Consider the following 25,077-nt stretch of genomic DNA (forward strand, 5'->3'; position numbering starts at 1 on the left):
GTGAATATATTCCAAATCAATAACTAAAAAAAAAAAAATCAAGTTACAGAGCATGCATAAAATACAAAGTAGCGATTTACAAATAGATAGTAGTATCTTCATAACCAATACACCAAAATAATAAAACAGCTACAGAGAAAAACTAAATTGACTAATCACAGCAATGCCTTCCGTGCGCCCCACACGTCATGAGCACCGCAAAAGACAGAAGATTAACTATGAAACATAGTAATCTATGCAAGCCCACACACATGTATATTTTGGGGATATTCCACCATCCTGAATAGTATCACTTAGTTGACACAACTTGTAGAACACTTCAGAGTTAAGTGCTCAATACTATCCACAAGAAAACAAAACTAAATATTAGTGTGCACATTTCTGAATGAGAAATGAGTTGCTCCATTTATTTCAATAATGTAGTGGAAGAAAACTTTCAGGTTTGTACAATGCCTAAATGCATTCTATTTAACTCAAGGTACTATTTCATCTTGCGTACTAAAAGAATACATGCCTTTAAGTGGTACCACTTGAGCAAAAATTAACCTCTCACTGTATTCTTTAGACATACTGAAACCAGATATTTAACTGGACTATATTCCATAATATACTACAAAACTCAAAAATCAGCATTGTTAAAATAATTTTCCATGCCTGCTGGTGGATATGGTGATAAAACTAGGCTGCATTTCATTTACTGGAAGGTTTTAAGACAAAATTAACACTTCACCAGTGGATACTAAGAGCATTAAACCAGTTATTGCCTGAGCAATAAAATGCCACACAATCTACTGCTGGGAAATTAGAGAAGTTAAATGACTTGGGCTGCCTGATTACTGTAACAGAGGCACCTCATATGGAATTCCACCAGTCTCTCCAGTTCCCAGCCTGCCAGGCAGCACTATTTACAATATGGCCCCATAACCATACTGCTACTGAAATCATCACAGTCTTTTGTGTTTATTAAGATAATTCTTATCCAGAAAAGTGCCCCCCTCTCTAATCAACTTTGATGTTTACAAAAATTAAAAAACAAAATTTACTAAACTACATAACCCTATTAAGGCATGTTAGAAATTGACTTCCAGAATAATGGAAAATTTTCAAGCTCTCAAAATTCTGCTATGTTTATAGGGCAATTCTTAGATTTATGGAAATATACACTGCACTGAGAGAAGAGTGTATTAATTATAAGCTGCTCTGTGGCAAAATGATAGCTTATTTCTACAGTCTTCTTAATTTGATTTAATCAAGACCAACAGATCTGAGCTTCAAGGGATCAAGTTATATTATGTCCTACAGTGACAGCTTCCATGATGAAAAGTAAACAATAATTGTGGAATCCAAACATTCAGTTTATTAAACTAAGGCTAGTGAAGCCATAGCATGAAAAAAAAGCTGCAGTCATTTGGGACAAGTGGATGATTTTATAAAGCTAAAATCAAAAGACTTTTTAAGACATGGAAAAATGCATAAGTATGAGAAGTAATAAAACACAAAAATGACCACAAGAATTACAAATATATTTAAATCTCAGACCTGGGAATTGGACTATACACAGCCTTCTAGGGGAGAAGAGAAATGCCTTATATGTTCTGACAGCACTGCACCTTTGGCTTGTTTTCAGTGGTTGGTGGAACATGAATAGGAACCACATTGTTGCTTGGAGACATGTCATTTTCACGTCTGTCTGACATTTGCTTCTGGGAAACAATGCGGTATATCTCTGAGTAAAAAAAAAAGAAACAGCAACACCCAGTGTGAACAGACCCATAAATCATTGATAAAAAAGATACAGAGGCAAAAGTTATATTCATAAGAGAAAAAAATGCAAATAAACTGAACAGAGACTGCATATACTCAAAGTTTTATTTTCAAACAGCCACTGATTTGAGTCAACCCATTATTTCACAACAATTTCCCTTAGGGTAAGAAGAGAAATAAAGGTTTTCCATTTCAGAGGGAAAGGTTTACCAATCAGTTAAATAAATCTTGGTCTAAAGAGATTACATAGTTTATGGGCTTAGATCTAAATTTCTACCCTTACCAAAAAAACCTACATACATTGACACTGTACCACAGAAAAATATTTAAATCTGCATTATCAGACACAGTAGGTATTTCTGTTGGCTACATAGGGAAGCATACAACTTCATAAACAAGTCAAAATCCCAAAGGACTCTTGAAAAAGAAGGACAGAAAGATAATGTTTATCAGTGCCTCCTGAACTAAAGTTAAACTGTAATGAAATAATTATTCAAATCAAGCAAATTAACATTTTCTATGACACTTATCAAAACTAATCGTTTAGCATCTACCTCTTCCACTAAACAAACTAGTGGATGAGGAAGTTGCCTGCTGTATCAGTAAAAAAAGGATGATGGGCCATCAAGCCATAACCCACTGCACCCACCCCCCTCTCCCACAGTGCACCCTGAGGAAATTCAGGATGGAGAAAAGTAGGATACTGGCCCTAGATAGTTAAGGTGCACATCAAAGGAGTAATTTCAATAAGCCCAGACTCTTGCATCTTCCCATACAAAGAAAAGCCCTAAATTCATTAACTTGAGATGTCTGGTTTACTTTAATTAACAGTAATCTTTTGATGTTCCAGACCACCTAGTTCTTGTTCAAGAAACTCCTATATATCCTGGCTCCTCCCTTACCTCTTTGGAACAGTCTCTCAGAGCTACCTGAGAGGCTGCCTCCTGGGTGTAAGTCCTCAGCAAGGCCGCCAAATAAGACATAATCCTCAACTTTTAGGTTGTGAATTTTTTTCAGTCAACAAACTATAAGGGCCAAAACTGTACCTACCTTATTCACTGCTGTATCTCCAGCATATAGTAGGGGTTTGATAACTAAGTATACGAATAAATGTTATTAAATTCCTCTACAGCAAGTATCCTTATTTATTATATTGTATTTGGTCTTACAGTACACTGCCTATAACTCCCTCTGACTATATAAACTCCTTACAAACAAAGAATGTATCTTATCTTTGTTCTCAAAGTGCTCCCTCCAAAAAAAAAAAAAACCCTCAAAAGGTAAGGGAATTCTAAAAATGGAACAAATTGACATGATATGCCTCCTATTATGATGGACTATGAAGTATAATATATTCCTATGAATGATGCCTATGTATTCCTACCAAAAATGCTGAAAATGAATTATCATGAGGAAACAATTAGATAAATCCAGACTGAGGGACACTCTATAAGACAACTGGCCAAGACTCTTCAAAAAAAGTTACTGCCACAAAATACATTTAAAAGATGAGAATAAATGCTTTAGATGTGGGCTACAGCCCACCTATTTATATTAAATATACATTAACCACCTATTTAAATTAAATAAATACAATTCAAAATCCAATTCCTCAGTCCAATAGCCATATTTCAAGTGCTCAATAACAACCCGTAGCGAGTGGCTACTCTATTCATTACCCAGATATATAAAAATTCCATCAGTGCAATGTGTTTTCCTTGACTGGATCCTAGGTTTAAACTGTAAAAACCAAATCTATAAAAGACATTATTAGTACACCTGGAGAAATCTGAATATGAACTTGCACATTAGATAATACTACGTAAACAAAGTTCTTGGATATGATATACGGTATTGTGATTATGCAGGAGAATGCCTTTTTCTGAGGAGATAAAATGCTCAAGTGTTTAGTAGTAAAGTGCCATAATGTCTACAGTTTGCTTTCCAAAGACTGAGCAAAGGGGAAGAAAAGTATATTTACACATATAGAAATAAACCAAATGTGGCAAAATGTTAATAACTGAGGATTTTAGATGAAGGATATATGGGTGTTCACTGTATTACTTCTGTAATATTTGAAATTTTTAAAAATATAAAGTTATGGGTGAAAAAAAGAAAGTGGAATCATATTTTCAAATGTACGAACATCATTTGGATTCTAGGTTGAACTGTTAAATTTGAGACAGGAAATTTTAATATTGTTTGGATAATAGAGGACAATAAGGAATTACTGACAGTTTTTAAATGGTTTTGTTGTTACGGGTTTAAGTCCTACCTTTTAAATATACATCATAAAATGTTTACAAATGAAATGATGTAATATCTGGGATTTGTTTCAAAATAATGGGGGAGGGAGTAGGTGGAGGAAAGATTGGCTCTGAACTGACAGTTGTTGATGGCTACATGGGAGCTCATGATAGTATCCTACTTCTGATATGCTGAAAATTTTCCATAACAAAAAGTTAAAGAAAAGGAAATGTACTAACTAAATTAATACATTTTTTTCCCAAGTTAAAAACTAATTTCCCTAAAGTTGAATAACAGCAAACTGTAATCAACTGAATATGTAAACTAACAAAAACACTGACAGCTCGTGTGCCTTCTCTTATGCTTTTTTTGGGGAAGCAGGTGGCTAAAATTTGTTTCAAAAGGTTGACAGTGGTTCAAAGGTGAAGAAGCACCAAGAGAAAAAATTAGATTCCAATAAAGAAAGGCAGACTAGAGTTTAAAAAAGAAAAAAAATGGATACGCAGGACATGGAGTCTTCATTTGGATTCTTTTCATTAAAAAGGTATGGGAGCGGGACTTCCCTGGTTGCGCAGTGGTTAAGAATACGTCTGCCAATGCAGGGGACACAGGTTCGAGCCCTGGTCCGGGAAGATCCCCATGCCGCGGAGCAACTAAGTCCGTGCACCACAACTACTGAGCCTGCGTCCTAGAGCCCGTGAGCCACAACTACTTAGCCTGTGTGCTACAACTACTGAAGCCTGCGCGCCTAGAGCCCGTGCTCCACAACAAGAGAAGCCACCGCAATGAGACCAGCGCACCGCCATGAAGAGTAGACTAAGAAAGCCCGCATGCAGCAACGAAGACCCAACGTAGCCAAGAATAAATTAATTAATTTAAAAAGAAATTTTAAAAAGGGATGGGACCAGAGTGTCTAGGGAAAAGAGAAAGACAGTCATTCAGTCAGGCTAGTGACTGAATGAAGTAAAGATAATCATCAACTTACTGAAAAAGTGTACCATTCATTCTTTATTCTTTATGTTTTCTCCCTAATCCCCAACTGGAAGGCTCTTCTTTCTCAAGTGCAAATGATTAAATGTGACCCTCTACAAATTTAACTTCTTTACAAGTGGTTTTGAATATTACGTTAAGGGAACCAAAACAAAAATTATTTTGCAGGTTCTTAAATAAAAAGCAAATACTGGAAGAAAGGAAAAAGCAGAGTTCTCAGAGAACACAGAAAGGTAAATAAAGAGATCTCATTACAAGGAAAGAAATTTGAGCAGTGTTATAAAACTGCCTGCAAGTACTGCATACTGTTTTGTAGAAGTAGATTATTACTACATTGCTACAGTCACCAAAAAGATGTCTGCTAATAAAAATGCCACCCAAGGCAACAAAGAAAAAGGAAAGTGCTGATCAGAAAATTAGGAGAAATTTTTTCTTTCAGTTAGAATGGGCACTAAGAAGCTACACAAGTAATTTATCATCTCTTATGGCTGGGTGTGTCACTTAACAAAAACTTTGATAAGAAAATATAAAGCAGGTACCTTCTAGCTGGTATCTGATTAGAGAAGGTTATTTAAGTTGTGGGAGGGGAACAGGACTAATAACTTGCTAAACCAGATGCAAATATTTTCCTCTTTCAAGGGCATGTTTTCCTTTAGAACCAAATGTATGTGATATACCAATTCCTGTGCAGACCCTTTTCAAGAAGTCCAAATGACAGGTAAGGTTAGAAAGAAAAGGAATTCTGCTTTATCATTCTTATATCAGGATCTCTTGTATGAGATTTAAATATAAAGTAAAATATTAATATAAAATAGCTTTAACTATAACCGAGTAAAGTTAATAAATAAAAGACATATGCCTATTTCTCCTCTAATGGAAGTATGGATCAAGTTTCAAAGTAAATTCTAAGGAAGTTAAATGCAATAGCTCCAAATTGAGGAACAAAAAAAACTAAAATTCCTCAGTCCCTCCAAAAATTGTAAAAATAGCAGAGACCTGAGTTATCCTACTACAGCCTACGTCAGAATTTGTTAGACCTTCTTCAAACCTACTGCTCATGATGTAAGTTTCTTGAAGGTCAAAAAAATGCTCTGATTTGACTGACACAAGGTTGCTATATGGAAAGAATCAAAGCTACTATGTGTGATTAAAAGATCCTCACTACTCCAATAAAATTAATGCCTGAAAAACCCTAGCCTCACTTTTAAGAGACAACATGCTAAGTGAACTAAAATTCTTTCAACCAGGAATTCCCTGGCAGTCCAGTGGTTAAGACTCCATGCTGCCACTGCAGGGGGCACAGGTTCAATCCCTGGTCGGGGAAATATGATCCCACAAGCCACACATCACGGCCAAAATAATTCTTTCAACCACAGAATTAAGGATTTATTTAGTCTCCATACTACAAACATGGCTTGGACTTTTTAATTAAACAGAGAAACCTGGAGGACATCATAATAACCAACATCACCAGTAATTAATAAGACAAACCAATATCATGAGCCTTCTGATATGATGCACTGAGAACACTTTTGTGGTATTCCTGCTGAAAATACATAACCAGAACTGAATCACAAGGAAACATAAAATAAACCCAAATTGAGGGAAACTACAAAATAACTGACTCATACCCTTTAAGAAATGTCAATAAACAAAAGACAAAATGAGGAACTATTCCAGATTAGAGAAAACTAAAAAGACTTATGACAACTGAATGCAATGTATGATCTGATTACAGACTGTCTTTTGCTAATAAGGACATAAATTGGAACAGTTGGCAAAATCTGAATAAGATCTGGAGCTTAACATTGATGTGGTACTATTATCTAACTCTCTTATTTTGATCAACGTACTATGGCTATGAAAAGACTATATCCTTGATTTTAGGAAATACATGCTGAAAAGCACTTAGGGATAATGGGCAACATGTCTGTCACTTTCAAATGATACAGAGAAAAAACAGTATTATTTAATATATTTAGAGAGGAAGAAAAAGAATAAAGCAAGTGTGGTAAAATATCAACATCTGGGGAATATGGGTTAAAGGTATTTGCAAATACTTTGTACTATTATTGCAACCTTTAAGTCTGAATTTCTCAAAATTCAAAGTTAAAAGAAAAAATTAATACAGTATGGAAAATATGGATTAATAACATCCCTCAATGAACTTGAGGATGAAAGAGAACAAAGTTGCACTGAAATTTAGAGGCTAAGCAATGTATCAGGCTCACTCATGCACTAACCAACTACCTCCTAAAAATACCATCAGCAAAATTATGTCATGAAGTTACTGTCAAATTCATGGATGTCAGGAATGGCATGGGTCGATTCTAAAAAAAGCAACACAGTTCACTTTGAAGTAACAATGGAGATACATTTTCTAATACATAATTTTGCATCTTAAAAAGTAAAAGGCTATTTTTTTCTTCCAGCAACATTAAAATACAACATAAATGCTCCCTTAATACTGTTAACACGTAAGGCAGAATTAAGCCTAATGAGAATACTGTTCTATTTCCTGTTTTTTCTATGCATTAATACTCCCACTGTTATATAGAAAAGTTTAGAATAAACATCCTAACACTTGCAAAACACAGATGTCTGCTGCCATATGCAGTGATCTCTGATCCCACAGATCAACACTGAGATTTATTACAGGAAGCTGAGGAAATAATGGCTATATAGAGAGGAAAAGTGGTAGTAGTAAGTGAAGCTCAAGCTTTGTTTGCTTTCAAGCAATATTAATTAAGCAGTAACAAAAGCTTAATCAAGAGTGAATTTTAAGAGAAACAGCCAGATGTTCATCATTCAAGACAAAACAGATCAATTTTAAGTATATATCACTGCTTATTGATTAGTTCATGTTTGAACAGATCATACGTTCAATGTTACAAAATGATACATAAAAGTTAACTGCAGATGGAGGAAAACACTTGGCCTCATTTTCACTCAATATGAGAATAAATGGGCTATAAATTGAAATCAGAATGGACTAGAATTATAGCAGAGATTTGATAGGACATAAAAAATAACCCAGGGCTTCCCTGGTGGAGCAGTGGTTGAGAGTCCGCCTGCTGATGCAGGGGACATGGGTTCGTGCCCCGGTCCGGGAAGATCCCACATGCCACAGGGCGGCTGGGCCCGTGAGCCATGGCCGCTGAGCCTGTGTGTCCGGAGCCTATGCTCCGCAATGGGAGAGGCCACGACAGTGAGAGGCCCGCGTACCGCAAATAAATAAATAAATAAATAAATAAAATACCCCAACAAGGACTAACTAAAGTTTTTTCAAATGAGATTTTTCAGAGGCCTTAAGAGACTCACAGACTTTGAAGATGATTTAATTCACTCATGTTAAGACACTGAATCTTAGGACTAGAGAGGTTCACTGACTTTAGTTATTAGTTACACAGGGACTGAGAGCAAAGTGATAAAAAGTAAAACCTGGGTCTCAATTGAGTATTCAACACATTGACCCAAGAGAAACCACACAAGTGCTTAAAAAGGAAAAAAAGGATTTGCAGACATACTGCATATTCAATCAGATCTTGCTCGCTTGAAACAATCCGCAATGAAAGTTGACACCAAGATTCTAAGAGAAAGCTACTGTGTTCCAAAGACTGTTTATCCAACCCTAGTACCAGTCCTTTATTTACTATTTTTCTGATAACAGAAAAGAATTCTAATAAACCAGGTATGTAAATCATCAATATAGTTTATTTTTAATGAGTTTTTTTTCATACCTTAACTGCTATTTAGCTACCGATATCAAATATTTACAATGTACCAAGGACAGCTAAGTATTTTACATGTACAAACTCATGTACTCATTTTTGGAGTCTAGAGTAGATGTCCAAAAGACAGACAATTCTTTTCTATGAGTTAGGTTATAGAGACAAAAACCTTTAAGTCATAACATTAACAGTCAAGTCAAATCATATCACAAGGTATTTATAAATACAAGCCCTTACTTGAAAGAAAATAACAGAACTCCCAAAACATATTTCAACTTTACATACGAAGAAATTAAGGGCTAGAAAGGTTAAGTAACTTGCCTAAGATTATAGGAGCTAATTAATAAGTGGAGGAGCCAGGACTAGAAACCAAGTCAGGCTTCTAAGCCCATGTTCCTAAACCCTAAGTTTTATTCCCTACATTTTTACAGTAAAGTAACATTTAAAAGCTAAAATCTGTTGGTCTCCAATACAAGTGCTGCATACGAAGAATAAAAATCTTCTTACATTATAATTGTAAGCTCATTTACTTAACCATTTCTCCATATATATTTTTTAGAACACCACATAAGATCACTATATATTAAGACTATACTTTAAATTATGAGTTCTTAAAAGTAATATGCAGGGACCTCCCTGGTGGTTCAGTGGTTAAGACTCCACGCTCCCAACGTAGGGGGCCTGGGTTCGATCCCTGGTCAGGGAACTAGATCCCTCATGCCGCAACTAACACCCGGCGTAGCCAACTAAATAAATAAATTTTTTTTAAGTAATATACATTTTTAAAGTACTTAAAAACAACTCATTGAAGTGCCTATTAGAGGATTAAGATTAAACTTTCAGATGAATTGTTCATTCTATTAAAGTCAGGGTAAATATGAGTCAACATAAGTAAAATGTCCTCTTATCCCTGAGGCTGACCTGGTCTACACATCCACATTCCAAAACAGCATGAATTTTGTTCCTTTCCCACTTATTTAAACTTTTCAGTATGTAATCACTGGCTGATTTTCTCCACAGGTGACACCTTGCTTCTTATCCAATAATAATAGATCATGGCAAAATTTTACTTTTTGTTTTCTCATTTAAGTTTTTAAGAATATATTTTTCCCTAGGTGCTTCTATAACAAGTCAGAACCAAGAATGCCTTTTCTTTACTGAATTTCAAAAGGACATTCATATCTTTCCATAAATGGGATTTCAATATTTATTTTCTAAAAAGTACCATTAAGCATTGCTTTGTGTTTATGACCATGAAATATGGAATTCATGGACCAGAGTAATAACAGAAGTGAACAAATTATTTTTAAAGTATTTTTCCCACTATAAACCAGATGAATTAGGATGATTAAAGCCCAGCAAGCAAGGGTTAACTAATTTTGTACTCTAAACACGTGTTGCGATAGTAGCTCTCAAATGATAGTCATTCTCAGTGTGATTTTTATAGTTTAGTTTCCTGATTAATTTGTTTAAATTTCCTTCCTAATACTTCAAATTCCCACTGGTATAATCTGAAAATGCAAGACTTACCTGTCAAGATTGTCTGAAAAGCAGCTTCTACATTTGTAGAGTCTAGAGCAGATGTCTCAATGAATGACAAACCATTCTTTTCTGTGGGGAGACACAAAAACTTCAGTCTTGTCAAATTTTAATACAAGGGATGTATTAAAGCTTTCAAAAGGAAAGTAACAGAACTTTTTTAAAGCCCAAGACCTCCCCAACTTCTTGAGAAATAAGAGCACATGTTACTTCCACTTTAGTAGATTAAAAATGACAGCGAAAAATTTTCACTGACTTCTTAATTAAAATAAATACTCGTTACATCTAAATACTACCACTAGCAATGAACAACACTAGGCATAATGTAGTAAACTTATCAAATACTCAGCTAATTTCATCCCTTACTGGGCTTCTCCCCATCAACCACATAGCTATGGTATGAACGTGGGTGGGTATATGTGATTCACTCAGAATTCTGTGACTATATTATCTGAAATAAAGCTTCTCTCCTAGAAAACTGAAAAACTGTGATAGAAAATTTTATTCACAGCATAATCAATAGTGGAAGGTCACAATTTTCATTAGTCAAGAATGTACAATGTTGCCTTCTAGTAGGCTGCCCCAACCAATACGGAGTCAATAGATAGGCAGATCCTCTATAAAGACAAAAAAGTTACAACTCCTAAGCAGCTACATCCCTGTTGGCCCTTGACCACTCCCCGGGCCACTACTTTACGGACACACGTAGAACAAGCCTTAGTTAAAACACAGACATAATGGAAAAAGGCAGGAAGCACAGAATAAACACAGATTTCATCTACCCGTTCCAGGGAGAGAAAAGACAGTATTCATATTCAATTTTTGGCAGCAAAAACTCAAAATACTACAGTTTTAATAACTCAAAGTTAAGCAAAAGAGTCATACAGTCACCACACACTTTCAAAACAGCAATACTTGTTAAGTGTTCATGTTTACCTTTCCAAAACCACTGTAACCGATTACCCTCATGGGAGGGTTATCAAAACTGCAAGAAATACAGAATCACTGTAATATCACAGAATTCATATCACTAACCTGCAAAAGCTCTTGCTTCATCTGTAGGAACCGCCCTGAGATGGCGCAAATCACTCTTATTGCCCACAAGCATGATAACAATGTTACTATCAGCATGATCTCTCAGTTCTTTCAGCCATCGCTCTACATTTTCATATGTGAGATGTTTAGCAATGTCATAAACCAATAAGGCACCTACAGCTCCACGATAGTATCTGAAAACAGAAACATGTATTTAACTATTAGAAAACAACCACAAGATGGAAGAGAACACCTGAAAAGACTAAGTATATGGAATATATGTGTGTGTGTATATATATATATATACACACACACATATATATATATTTTTAAACACACCTATAAATTTTAGAATCCTAATACCGGAATTCTTTAAAGGAAACAAAACAGTACCTTTTTCCAATACCAAAAGTCAGCTAATTCACTTTGGTAGCCTATTTCACAGAACTTAAAAAACTATGAGACTTACGCTGATGTTATAGCTCGGTATCGCTCTTGCCCTGCCGTGTCCCATATCTGTGCTTTTATTGTTTTCCCATCAACCTGGATGCTTCTTGTTGCAAACTCTACTCCAATGGTGCTCTTGCTTTCAAGATTAAACTCATTTCGAGTAAATCGAGACAGGAGATTACTCTTTCCAACACCAGAATCTCCGATAAGCACAACTAAAAAGACAAAGAACTTAATGTCAGATGAATGAGGCACACACATTCACAATGCCATCATGTTTTAAAGCAAAAAAGACAGGGCATCTGATTTTTAAAAAGGGATGAGGGTGGGGGTGGAGCTGAGTGCTCATGTTATCAATCGATAAAACCAATTTATTCTTTTTAACGTGTTTCTACCTGCATAGTGACTTCCACACATCATCTTTCACACATCACCTGCTTAGCAGAGATAAAGTATCCTGTCTCACACATGCAAATTTTAATCATAGATCTACTAGGCACTGATGACAGGCTAATGCATTAATTTAACAATCAATGCTATACCAACCTTACTACCTTAGAAGGTAATAACTTGAAAGATAAATCCTAAACCAAATGAACAATTTGTGATATGAAAATGTAGTAGACATGAAAGCAACAAAGGATGTTAGTGCCCTAAGTATGTTCTACTTAGTCTCATCAAAGCCTGGATGACCTCAGGACTCATACCTAAGCAAAATGAAACACACGTAACACAGAAGGCATCAAGTTTATAAACTTTGCCACCCAGATCACAGAAACTACAATGGCCCTTTCATAGTTACATTTACCAGACTGGCAGGAGACTAGAGACCCCACCAAAAACAAGCACCCCACTAAGTTTAACAGGGGCCCTAGAAAGCTGACTAATAACTCTGACTTACTCTGAGTCAAAGCCAAAGCAAGGAGGGCCTACACTTACGACAAAAAAAGGTTTGATTAGATGAATTTATTTCCTACGATTACTATAGGAGGCAGTTTATTTACTAGGTAAATACAGTGGATTCTTTTTCACCTAAGGTGATATTACACTTCAAAAACAATAGGGAAGGCTTCCCTGGTGGCGCAGTGGTTGAGAGTCTGCCTGCCGATGTGGGGGACACGGGTTCATGCCCCGGTCCGGGAAGATCCCACGTGCCGCGGAGCGGCTGGGCCAGTGAGCCATGGCTGCCGAGCCTGCGCGTCCGGAGCCTGTGCTCCGCAACGGGAGAGGCCACAACAGTGAGAGGCCCAATAGGCAGTCAACTTGTTTTAAAGCATTTCTATCTGAATTTAAAGAACAAATGGGTTCACAGGTTTACAAAATCTGAGCTTGATAACAATTTTTTCCTTGGTAAAAAATTTTATCAGGACTTCATAAAATATTATACTTATTCCTACTGTTGACTACTAATGCTGCTGCTTAGTTCTTATTAGCTAATTGACTTAGATACCAGGACTAGATAATCAAACATGCAAGAATAACACCAGGAATAAGACCATGCCTTACTAAAGAGACTGGTATCTGGTAGAGGGTGGCAAGGGCAGTGAAAACTGTGAGAGCTCATTGCACTCAGGTCAGAGGGCAGAGTCCATTACGCATTCCTTCCTTGCCACAAGAGCGGATATAAGCTGGCCTCTGGACAGTCTTGGAGACAGTACAATTAGCAAATGCATATCTTTCTGGCCTCCTCTATCAGCTGATTCAGCAAGAAATCATCCCGGCAGCAGTGACCCCATGCAGCAAAATGCATAGTTATTTCTAGTTATATAGTCAATTAGAGGTGTCAGAGGTACTGCAGCAAACATAGGTAATACAGTAAATGCTTTAATTTGGATACCAGGGAAGAAGATGCTAAGGTCATGAAAGTAAGGTACAAAAACAATGCACTTCCAATTTTATAGGATAGTTGGTTGATATGTTAGTTCTCAAGGTCCCCCATTCTAGATGTGAAATGAAATCCCAGCTTCAGTAATCAAGTCCACCCTATTAGTAAGGTGTACTCACTGCTGCCTCTTAGCCTAAGAGGCTGGATGTTCTGCTGAGGAAAACTCCTTTGAATCTTTTCTGGCCCCATGCTAGCACTGAGGTATAAAAGCCTCACTCGAAGTGGGAATAGGAAAGAAGGGAAAAACCAAACAGCTGAACGTTTCTACTGCATAGGCACTCAGATACATCAGATATATCGATTTAGAAGCCAGTCATTTAGTTGAAAGCCAAAGAGCAAGACATCTAGAATGATAAAGCCTTTGGAAAATAAATAAATAAATAACTCAAAGAACACTTTCTCCATCCCACAAAAACTCTAGTACTTTCAAAGTTTGGTCTCTTGCCTTTCAACCTCCACTTTAATGATTATGTTCATTATCTCCCCATCCTCAAATCTTTATGCCATCATAAAAATATTTAGTGAGGGTATGTTTTCCCCTTGATATAACCAATTAATTTTAACATAAAATTAGTACCCTTATCTGAAAATAATTCAAGATTCATGAATACTTTATATAGTATAAAATAGTTATCTCATCTAGACATGGAAAAGGCTTACAGAATTATGACTAGCAACTTCTTAAAGGATTGTATCTTAAATGACAACAGAAGGTATTGGTTCTTTAAGAATAGCGCTGCCAAGATGATGCTGAGAAATGACACACTAAGGAACACACTAAGGAAAGCTGGTTCTATTCAGTTGCCAAATGAGAAACCACACCAAGAAAGGTTATATTTAGGCTCACTAAAAAATAAACAAACTAGAATGGATTAAATTACTTAAACAACAGAAGAGAATTTACTGGCTATGATTTAAAAAAACAAACCAAAAACCCGAATGTTCATGGACTCAGACTTAATTTCTAATCAAAAGTTTCTCTCATTAAGATGACAATACTTAATTGATTTTTTTTAAACGAGACAAACTGTATGATCACATACTATAGTTCAAGAAAGGAATTTGCAGTTTTTCCTATACTTTCCATAACTACTATCTTAGGTTAAAAGTACTTCCACTTTAAACATTTTATAACTATAGCCATCTACATAACATATATATGTGTGTGTAAGCATAAATTAAATGACAGCATCTGTATATGAAACATGTATCACATTTCTAAAATAACCTGATAATATTCATTACCACTTGGTTAACCTCATCTGCTGAATTTTACATATCATCTAATATCTAATGCTAAATTTGGTTCATTATATATCAAATACTAGGCTGCTAAATGCCATAAAAACAGAATATACATATTAACTGACCATTATTTAACAAAAATTTCCAACTCTTCAATGACATTTAGTTTTACACACTCTCTTGCAAACTAACGTACTGGACTAAAATTTAATTCAACAAATCAACCATAGTATCTCAGACCTAAAAGTTATCACCTGAAGAAGTAACTGATAATTTTCATACTGGCTTTTATAAATAAACTTGGAGATCTTTCTACTCTTTCAACTATTCATAGTCCAACCTCACCAAGAGTCTTTAAAATTCAATAAGGCTGAAATCTAGACAAGTTTTTCTAGATTCAGCAGAACCCAAATTGCTCAACCAAAAGTTGTGAAAGAAAACCTATCAAGATGCAAGACAGCAAAGTCCCTATGATCGGTCCCACTGGCAATCAGCTGATGGTTAATTACTACTGACCTTCAATGAGACCGAAAAGAAAATGGTGTAGACTATGTATCCAGGTATTTTCAGAAAATGTGACTGACTGAATTGGTGTCTACCACAATATTTGTAAATAGGAACTATGATTGATTCATACTTCATTTATGTGTCCCAAAGGGCCTTAACCACATTGTGTGTAAATATTTGTGTAATTAAAGTTTTTAAAATAAAAAGTCAAGTTTTAAAAAATTAAATTAATTCCCCACCTCCACCAAAAGTCTCACTGTTGAACTTAACTAAAGATTAATGTTCAAGAACAAATACATAGTTTAGAATAATGCTCCTGCTCTCCCCACATTACATTCCCACTTGGACCACTCCATCCTACACCAATCAAAATATTCCTTTATTTTCAGCTGGTTAGAGTTACAAACTAATTTACAATTCCCTCAACTCTTAAGTTTGCTAGGTAAGCATTCTTCCAGCTAGACAGCTGCAGCTCATCTCAGGGAGTAAATCTATGTAGAATGAAACCATTTAAAATGAAATTATTGTTGCTTCACTTTAAATTATAATTGTATAAATAAGAAATTGGCTATATAAAATCATCACAGAAGTTAAAAAGTGACTCATATCCTGTAAGAGCTTTGAAAAAAAGTGGAAATCTTTCTCAGCAGAATTTTTAAAACACCTTATCAAACAGCAAAATGTACAACACATGAAACCATAACCCATGGACATATAAAACACTTTAGGAGGTCCTAGTTTTAAGTTTCTTTACTAATACTTAAATGCTTACAGTTACAGATTTAAGGTTTAAAAAAAAAAAAAACGATGAGAACTATAGTAACTTCTTTCACATTATTACCATTTATTGAGTCCTCACAGAAGTTGCAATTTTACAATCAGTCTCATTTAATTCTCACAACAGCCCTGAGAGGTTTTATTTTTTAATAGATGAGGGAACTGAGGCTCACAAAAGTAATCTTTCCAAAGGTCACAAAGCAAATTAAGACCTGAGTCAGTATTTGAACCCAGGCCTGTGTGATTCCAAAGCCCTGTGCTCTCTCAATCATTGTTAGTAGGATGGTCTAAACCCAAAGCTAAGTTAAAATTTCTTAAGCCAATCCAGGATACTGAGTATTCTTTGTGAAAAAATAACTGGCTTCTATAACCAACATTCAAGTTCTAAAACAAACAGGAGAAAAACTCTGATAGTCTATCTCGTCCTAAATTAATTACTTCAAAAGTACCTAGCTGCCCACTGCGCTTGCACCTTGTTTAAAAAAAACAAATCTCTCTTTAATGACTAAACCCTAGTCTCCAGGGTCTCACTTAATTAACTGCACCAGACCTCAGATGCCTTCAGCCAAGGGGGTGCAAACTAATCCATGTTTCTTTTTTCTATTTGTAAAATGCATTAAGTACTCTCTTCTCCATAAATGCCTTTCCACTATCAGGAGGGTGGGAGTGGATACTGAAGGTACTCGCCCTATACAAAAATTTCTGGCCCAGAAGAATAAGTGGTGATAAGGGCATATCATCCGCTAGTGGGCCAAGATTTGCAAAGTATTGGTAAAGCAATGTTTCCTGCTTGTTTAGTCAACCATTCTTAGCACCCAGTGGCAAAGTCAGAAACAGTCACCAAGCTTAACATTCTTTTTAAACTCCACCCTCCACTGTAAAGCTTTAATAGCAATGGCTTCTTCCTCCTTGGTAATGATCTTTGTTCAGGATACTACTGATGGCTGCCCTCCTAACTCAGGAGCAGAGAAAGACCATCAGAGAGAGCGCATTCATCCAACAACAAAAAAAGCATTTAGTGTACTCTTCTCTCAATGAAAACTGTACCTGTTATTTTTGTTGATAAAAAAATAACTATTTGCATTCTTTCTGGACTAACCAATAAGCGATTCTTTTTTTTCACTCCCCACCCTCCAATATGTTTTGTCCAAGTGCACTACATGTTTCCCTACCTTATGAAAAATATTTAATTTGACCAAAGAGCACGCAACTTCCCCATGCCGCCCCCCACCACCTTTGGGAAAAGGTATGCGGCCAACAAGGACTCTTCCCTTCCTGTTCTAAAAACACCAAAAGGTTGGATCCTCCCAGTGTTGCAGCAGGAAGCAACCAGTCCACAGCGATAAAGAATGCTAGTATTTGTGCAGCGCACAACCTTTCCTGCTCAGGAACTGGGCCTTCAGGTCTGGCAAGGATAACAGCCACCACCCATCCGCAACCCCTTCTCTCGAGCAGAGTCAAGAGCTATCCCAGGCTGGCTGCCGCTGGGAAGGGAGGGTAGAAGAAAAAAGGGTAGGTGGCAAGTCACATCGGTCGGCCGGGTCACTGCGACAAGTGCGCGCGTGGGTGCTGGGACGATCCCTCCTGCCCTACCCCCCCAGCGTCGGGGTCGCACACGAGACGTGGGAGAGCTCTTCAACTATCTGGGGAGGGAAGGCAGAGAAGGAGCTACCAATGCTGGGGGCAGTGCGAAAAGGTTACTGACCGAGAGAACTGTGGGGCGGGTGGGGGTGGGGCCGCCGGCCCGTGCGGCTTTTAACCAGGGCCTGGCCCCGGTGATGGAAGAAGAGTGCTAGGAGAGGCGTCTGTCCGAGGGGAGGGGAAGGGGCCCTCCCGAGAGTCAAGGGCGGCGGATAAGAAAAAGACCTGTACTGGGAGCGTGCGTCGAGGGAAAGGTGAAGAGCGGAGGGAAGGGCCTGTCAGAGGTGCTCAGGGAGAGTGTATACTGAGGGGGAGGGGGCGCTCAACCCGAAAAGATGGACGGTGGGAGGGGCGCCCCTTTGAAGGGGCCCTGGAACCCGGGGAGGAAGGAGATTTGGGAGACAGCAGCCAGCCGCGAGAAGGGCGCAGGGTAGGGGCTCTGAGGCGTCCTCAGGCCTCTGGGGAGGTCGCTAAGAGACCGCTGTGTGGTGAGGATCCCCTCTGTGACGGGAGGGAAAGGAGATGAGCTGGGAGACCGCAGGAAGAACCGCACACAGAGCAAGGGCTGAGGAAGGCCCATCTCAGGGAAGGGGCAGCCCGCGGGCGGGTCCCCCGGGAGTGTCCCGGCCCCCGAACCGGGACTCGGGGGAGAGTTCGAGAGCCCGTGGCCTCACCTTTAAAGAGGTAGTCGTACTCGTCGTCGCGGGTGCCCATTGCGCGGCCGAGAAGCGAAGAGGCGGGAGCAGCAGTGGTACCGGTGGGACCAGGGGGCGTCGCTGCAGGGGTAAACCGAGCGCCGAGCTTCAGCGGCCGGACCCGGTAAAGAACCCCTCCCTGCCGCTACGCCACTTCCGGCAGGGCCTCGCTCCTAAGGGGAAGTACTTCCGGGGAGGCGGTGCCCCGCCCCTGAGCCTAAGAAGGGCGGAGCTCTCGGGTTTCGTCCACCCCTCCCCCTCACCTCCCCCCAGAAGGCTCAGAGCGGTTACTGAACCCTGGATTCCCGGCTGACCTTCCTAGCGGCTGCTCTCCACACTTAATGGTCTCTCCCTCATTCCACGCGCCGCCATGCCGCGAAGCGGGGCGCTGGAGAGCGCTTCAGCACTGCCTCTGGCGGTTGATTTGTGGATGGGGGCAGGTTTCTTTAAGGATTAGGGAGCCGAAGGCGACATTGTTAACGTGGCGGTTCCATGGTGTAATGGTTAGCACTCTGGACTCTGAATCCAGCGATCCGAGTTCAAATCTCGGTGGAACCTACACCGCTGAGCTTTTGTGTTATTTTTATCCTGGCCACGCTTTTATAATTCATTTACTTATTCACTAGGTGACTGTACACCTACGGTATATGTGTCCTTGAACTAAGTAGGGAGAGAATGTCAAAATATAATCTGCCCAGGAAAACCACATACCCTTCCCTCTTCAATTCTGTACTCTGTCACCTAGGTGTCTCCTAAGTAGCCTCTGCTCTTCGCCCTTTTTTTTTTAAACCTGGGCCCTCTTCAAAAGCTTTCATGAAAGTTGATTCCTTTTGCTAGAATTTTCAACCTCCAACTTCATTCAAGGGCAGGCACTTCTCACTCCTTTTCTCCCGAAATCTCTCAAACCTTCTCCAGATGTCATTCAGAGAACCTCGCCCACCCTCCTCATCAAGATTCATCAAGAACTTCTTGAACCCTATTTGTCATCCTCTAAGCTAAACCTGGTTACATAATTATTTAACACGCAGAGCAAAGGATGGCAATTTCCATTTTAGCAGAAATGTGGATGGGGAGACTCAAGTGATTTGCCAAAGATCACAGCAGGGCCTCCCTGTATTTGAAGAGAGGTTTTGTAATGACAAAAAGCTTTTCCCATTTATTGTCAAACCCCACTACCACCTATATGCAATTTAGACTTTTGGGCAAGCGTGCCCATAGTAAGCAGAGTAATGGCTCCCCAAAGATGTCCACTTCCCAATCCTTGGGCACTGTGAATATGCTAGGTTACATGGCAAAGGGGAATTAGGTTGCAGATGGAATTAAGGATGTAAATCAACTGACTTTAAAATAGGATGATTGGGCTTCCCTGGTGGCGCAGTGGTTGAGAGTCCGCCTGCCGATGCAGGGGACACGGGTTCGTGCCCCGGTCCGGGAAGATCCCACGTGCCGCGGAGCGGCTGGGCCCGTGAGCCGTGGCCGCTGCGCCGTCCGGAGCCTCTGCCCTGCAATGGGAGAGGCCACAACAGTGAGAGGCCCGCGTACCGCAAAAAAAAAAAAAAAAAAAAAAAATAGGATGATTATCCTGGATTTTCCAGGTGGGCCTAATGTCCTCTCAAGTGTCCTTAAAAGTGGCAAAGGGACACAGAGGAGGTCAGAGTTATGTTGTGTGAGAAGGCCTCAACCAGCCCTTGTGGCTTTGAACATGGAGAAAGGGGGCCAGGAGCCTAGGAATGCAGAGGCTTGTAGAAGGTGAAAAAGGCACAAAAAAAAAAGAAGAAGAAGAAAATGGAAAAAGCAAGGAAATGGAGTCTTCCCTAAGGCTCCCAGAAAGAACACAGCCCTGCTGACACCCTGATTTTAGCCCAGTGAGACCCATGTCAGACTTCTGACCTATAGAACTATAAAATAATAAATTTCTGTTGTTTTAAGTCACCAAGTTTGTGGTAATTTGCTACAGCAGCAATAGAAAACTAATTCAGTGCCATTTTCAGTGCTTTTCATGACAGTATAAACCAACAGAAGGTTTACCTAAGGCCTAGATACTGCCTTGTGCAGGGGTGGTCATTATCCACACTGGGGGAGATGCACAATATTACTCAAGCAGCTAAATACTATGTTTACTACAGAGTATTTATAAGACACAGTCCCAGCACTATTCAGGTGGGTAGACAAGGTAAGACCCAAGAAAGGTGGAATATCAATAACAGTTCTGAAGGAGTAACTAATGAGAGTTCTGGCAACAAATGCCAGAGTTCAGAGGGACTGAGATGACTAGGAAGAACTCCCCAGAAGAGGAGGAGCCAGCATTGACTCCTGAAGGAAGAAGCAAGTAAGGAAATTCATTTTGGGAAGTGGAGGAAATTAGATGATAAGAGCATGTTAAGCAAGGCCATTAATGCCAGAGGAATAATTATGAACTTTTTCCCTTAAGTCATTGTTTCTCAAGGTGTGTCCTGAGAAGGTCAATAAATAGCATTCCTCAAAAGAAGGATTGCATGCTCAAATAAATTGAGAATCACTATACACTGTCTCCCCGCCTTTGAAGTTCCCCTAGCACTGGTGTTTTAAAGTCTAAATATTCCACTCTGAAGAAAAAAGTTTTAACTGTATTGAACACAGCACTTCCCAGATTCACCTGTGAACAAAAAAAGAAGAGTATCATTCATCACCCAGTTATACAAGGGTTAAATCACAACCCATTGCAGTCACCCACAGTGCAACAATGCACCCTGAGGAGAATTCAGGATGAAAAACCTGGATGAGGCATTCTATGCTTTGGCTAAACAGCCCCTAGATAATTAAGATGCTTATCTCAGGAAGAATTTTGATGACCCCAGATTCTTGCATCTTCACATGCATAGAAAAGCACTAAAATCACTAACTTGAGATCTGTTCTTTGGGATTAGCAGTAATCTTTAACCAAGATCTGTGCTTTGCTATATGTATTTCCTAGCCAAAAAATTCATATGTATACTGGCTCCTCCTCTACCTCTTAAGTGCAGTTTCTCAAAGCTACTGAGAGTCTGTCTCCCTGGCTATAGTCCTCAATAAGACCCTGAATAAAAACCTCACAACTCTCACATAGTGCATTTTTCTTTAAGTTGACACACCAAACCACAGAACTCTTTTCCCATGGAACACCTGTTAGCATCCCTCTGAACACTTTGGGGGAGCCATAAAAGATTTGCGGACAGAGGGGTGATTGAAGTAAACCTAGTCTTAGAAAAAGTAAGCTGACTGTGGACTGCAGGACTGGGGTGAAGAAAGACTGGGGGTTTGAGTATCAGAAGGCTATTGAGGTTAACCAGACACAAACTGGTGTAGAAATAGAAATGAGGTGTAGCTATAGGAATAGAGAAGAGAGAAAAATCAAAGGCTGTTGTGGAAAAAATGGTGAATGGATTCCATGGACATAGAAGAGAATTAGGACTTTACTTTCTTGTTTGGGGGAAGGGGGCTAGTAATTGCTTGATGTATCTTTCTTTAATCTCTCAAGAAATATAGGAACCTAAAGTAAATGACTTAACCTATACAGAAATGTAGATTAAATCCTTAAAGTCCTCCTCCACTTCAATTCCTCCTTCAAACCCAGAGGTAACTGCTACATTTTCTTTTAATATATATAAAATCAGGTTTATGTGATAAATTCCTCATCTTGAAAAATCTTTCCACACTAGTCCATATAGATTTAACTCATTTGGTACATAGATTTCCTTAGCAAGGATATACCATAGTTTGTACAACCATTCCCATTCCCTAACCCATGGATATGGCAGATACTGAGGATTCACTAAATTAAAACCTATTCCTAAACTGTTTCTTCCTTGCCCACTTCCTCCTTAGAGGCAGAAAAGCAAATATTCATTTTCCCAGCTACCCTACAATATTTTATATACTAGTATAAAAATATACTAGCAATATCTTGGACTTCCCTGGTGGAGGAGTGGTTAGGATACCCAATGCAGGGCACACTGGAAGATCCCACATGCCACGGAGCAACTAAGTCCATGCCCTGCAACTACTGAGCCTGTGCTCTAGAGCCCGCAAGCCACAACTACTGAGCCAGCATACTACAACTAGTGAAGAGCCCACACAGCAACAAAGACCCAACACAACCAAAACATATGTATATATACTAGCAATATTTTTAATTTTTGCCCATCTGGTTTGCCCAATAATTTCCACTTCTCCGATAACCAGTGAGTTGTAAACATTTTCTCCTATGTTTAATAGCCATTTATATTTCTTCTGTGAACTGCCTGTCAATATCCTTGGCCATTTTCTTTTTGGGTTGTTTATCTTTTCTTATTGATGTGAAGGATCTCTTTATATATTCTACATTTTAATCCTTTGCCTGTTATATATATGTGGCACAAATATTTTCTCCAAATCTATCACCTGATTTTTAATTTTATTAATGATGCTTTTTTCCCATACAGAAGTTTTCTATTTTTATTTAATCAAATCTCTCTCAGTCATTTCTTTTATGGTTTCTGAGTATTGCATTTTACATAGGAAGGCTTCCTCTCCCTTTGAAAAACAGCAAGGTTTTTCAAAAAATTTTTTCTTCAAATATTATTTATAACTTTTTTCTCTATCTGAATGTTATGTATATTGAGGATCTAAATTAGTAGATCTAAATTAATTACTAGTAGGGATCTAAATTAATTCTTTCCAAATGGATAGCCAATTGTTTCAACAGCATTTAATTTAAAAGTCTATCTTTTTTCCCCACTGTTTGAAATGTCTAACTTATTATAAATAAATTTCATACAAATAAATAAGTCTATTCTTCAATCTTCACACAATACCTCTGACAGCCAGAGAGGAACACTGCTCAGATGTCCCTTCAAGAAAGAGTCTGTTGTGAGAAATGTAGTTGGCTGAAAGTCTCCAGTTGCCACACCTCCAAGACCCACTACAACATTCACCCTGAAGCCACACTCCCTCTGGACTGTTCTCAAACAAGAATTGAACACAGTGGGGATCCTACAGCTGGACCAGTTCTGTCCAAAATGGAGCTCTTCTAATGAGCAATCTTTCTCTGGAGCTCTCCATTGGCCTGGCTGAGATTTTCTCAGAATTGCATTATAGTCCGAGGCTCTTCCTATCCAATCCTCCTTCCTTCCCTCTCTCCTTGCATAGGTATTGGACCTAAATTGTGGTCTGAGGGCCCTACTTCTCCCTTTTGTCCTTCACATGTATTTTCCCCAAGTGAATCTCTTATGCTTCCAATTCATCTGGTATCAGCTTCCAGAGGACCTGACCCCAATACAGTCCCACTGGTCAAATTTTCTATTCCTATGCCAATATCACACTGCTTCAGTATGGCTTTGTAGTCTATTTTGATGTATCAATGTGGTATTAAACGAATAAATATTTGTATAGGGTTTAGAATATTGCCTGACGCATAGAAGGAACCATACGTGTCTGATAAACAAAAATAAATATAGCAACTTCCTCTCACTGTTTTTTCTTTCTAACTTCGACTATTTTTAGAGACTTTCTTTTTCAGATGAAACTCAAAGTAAACTTCCTAAGTTCCAAAAGGATTCATATTGGGGTTTTGATTAGGGTTTCACTACTCATCATTAAAAATACCTTTTTCAGAGACTTCCCCCGTGGCGCAGTGGTTAAGAATCCTCCTGACAATGCAGGGGACACATGTTCGAGCCCTGGTCTGGGAAGATCCCATGTGCCACAGCTACTGAGCCTGCACTCTAGAGCTCACAAGCCACAACTACTGAGCCCGCGAGCCACAACTACTGAAGCCCAAGCGCCTAGAGCCCGTGCTCTGCAACAAAAGAAGTGACTGCAATGAGAAGCCCGTGCACCGCAACGAAGAGTAGCCCCTGCTCTCCGCAACTAGAGAAAGCCCACGCGCAGCAACGAAGACTCAACACGACCAAAAATAAATAAATAAAATAAATTAATTTTTAAAATTAAAAAATACCTTCTTCAGAAATGAAAGATAGAATTTGTACTGGAGGTACAAAAATATGAGATCTGCCTATGAAGATACAAAAAGAGAGAGAGCTGAGGTTTAATAGCTATTTGGAAGAATGATCAATAGAAAAGAGGAAGGATAAAACACAGAAAAAGAGCAAAAATGTTGACATTAGTTTCAGGCATGTATAATTTTAACAGTTGGTAGGAAAACCAAGAGGAAGTACCCAGTAAGAAGCCTGGAAATACATATTTAGAAATGTCTTAGGCCTAGAATATGTGGAGGAAGCAAGATCTGGAATATATCTCATCTTTTACAGCCTGGGAGGCAACTCTAAATGGTTGTTGAAAACAAAGTAGGGGGCTTCCCTGATGGTGCAGTGGTTGAGAATCCGCCTGCCGATGCATGGGACACGGGTTCGTACCTCGGTCCGAGAAGATCCCACATGTCCCGGAGCGGCTGGGCCCGTGAGCCATGGCCACTGAGCCTGCGCGTTCGGAGCCTGTGCTCCGCAACGGCAGAGACCACAACAGTGAGAGGCCCACGTACCGCAAAACAAAAAAAAACAAAACAAAGTGGGGACTGATAGGTCTGTGTTTAAACTCCAGCTCAGCCATTCACGGA

The 25,077-nt window shown here is 38.8% G+C and overlaps 1 protein-coding gene and 1 non-coding gene across 3 annotated transcripts; one reads left to right on the forward strand and one right to left on the reverse strand.

Annotated features, from left to right (window-relative positions):
- Positions 1 to 1,502: 1,502 nt before the first annotated feature.
- RAB11A (RAB11A, member RAS oncogene family) lies at positions 1,503 to 18,691 on the reverse strand. Of its 2 annotated transcripts, XM_059057815.2 has the most exons (5): positions 18,486 to 18,691; positions 11,776 to 11,971; positions 11,307 to 11,500; positions 10,263 to 10,343; positions 1,503 to 1,726 (listed from the first exon to the last, which is right to left on the reverse strand). In XM_059057815.2, exons 1-5 carry the CDS (start codon positions 18,523 to 18,525, stop codon positions 1,587 to 1,589), a joined length of 651 nt encoding a protein of 216 aa, XP_058913798.1. In that variant the 5' UTR covers positions 18,526 to 18,691; the 3' UTR covers positions 1,503 to 1,586. The 2 variants fall into 2 exon arrangements, with proteins under 2 accessions (XP_058913798.1, XP_058913796.1); XM_059057813.2 differs by lacking the exon at positions 18,486 to 18,691 and having other exon boundaries at positions 11,776 to 12,017.
- A 301-nt stretch (positions 18,692 to 18,992) lies between these two features.
- On the forward strand, positions 18,993 to 19,064 carry TRNAQ-CUG (transfer RNA glutamine (anticodon CUG)). The gene has a single exon. It is a non-coding gene; the product is annotated as a tRNA-Gln (tRNA).
- Positions 19,065 to 25,077: the final 6,013 nt, after the last annotated feature.

This window comes from Kogia breviceps, chromosome 3, assembly GCF_026419965.1.
Source record: "Kogia breviceps isolate mKogBre1 chromosome 3, mKogBre1 haplotype 1, whole genome shotgun sequence".
Taxonomy (NCBI): Eukaryota; Metazoa; Chordata; class Mammalia; order Artiodactyla; family Physeteridae; genus Kogia; species Kogia breviceps.

Excerpts from the sequence above, each read along its gene's own strand:
- RAB11A (XM_059057813.2), bottom strand. The coding sequence starts at position 12,017 with ATGTGTGTGCCTCATTCATCTGACATTAAGTTCTTTGTCTTTTTAGTT. Across the intron at positions 11,501-11,775 it reads TACCGAGCTATAACATCAGC|ATACTATCGTGGAGCTGTAG; the intron begins GTAAGTCTCATA and ends TTCTGTTTTCAG. Across the intron at positions 1,727-10,262 it reads TTTTCAGACAATCTTGACAG|AGATATACCGCATTGTTTCC; the intron begins GTAAGTCTTGCA and ends TTTTTTACTCAG.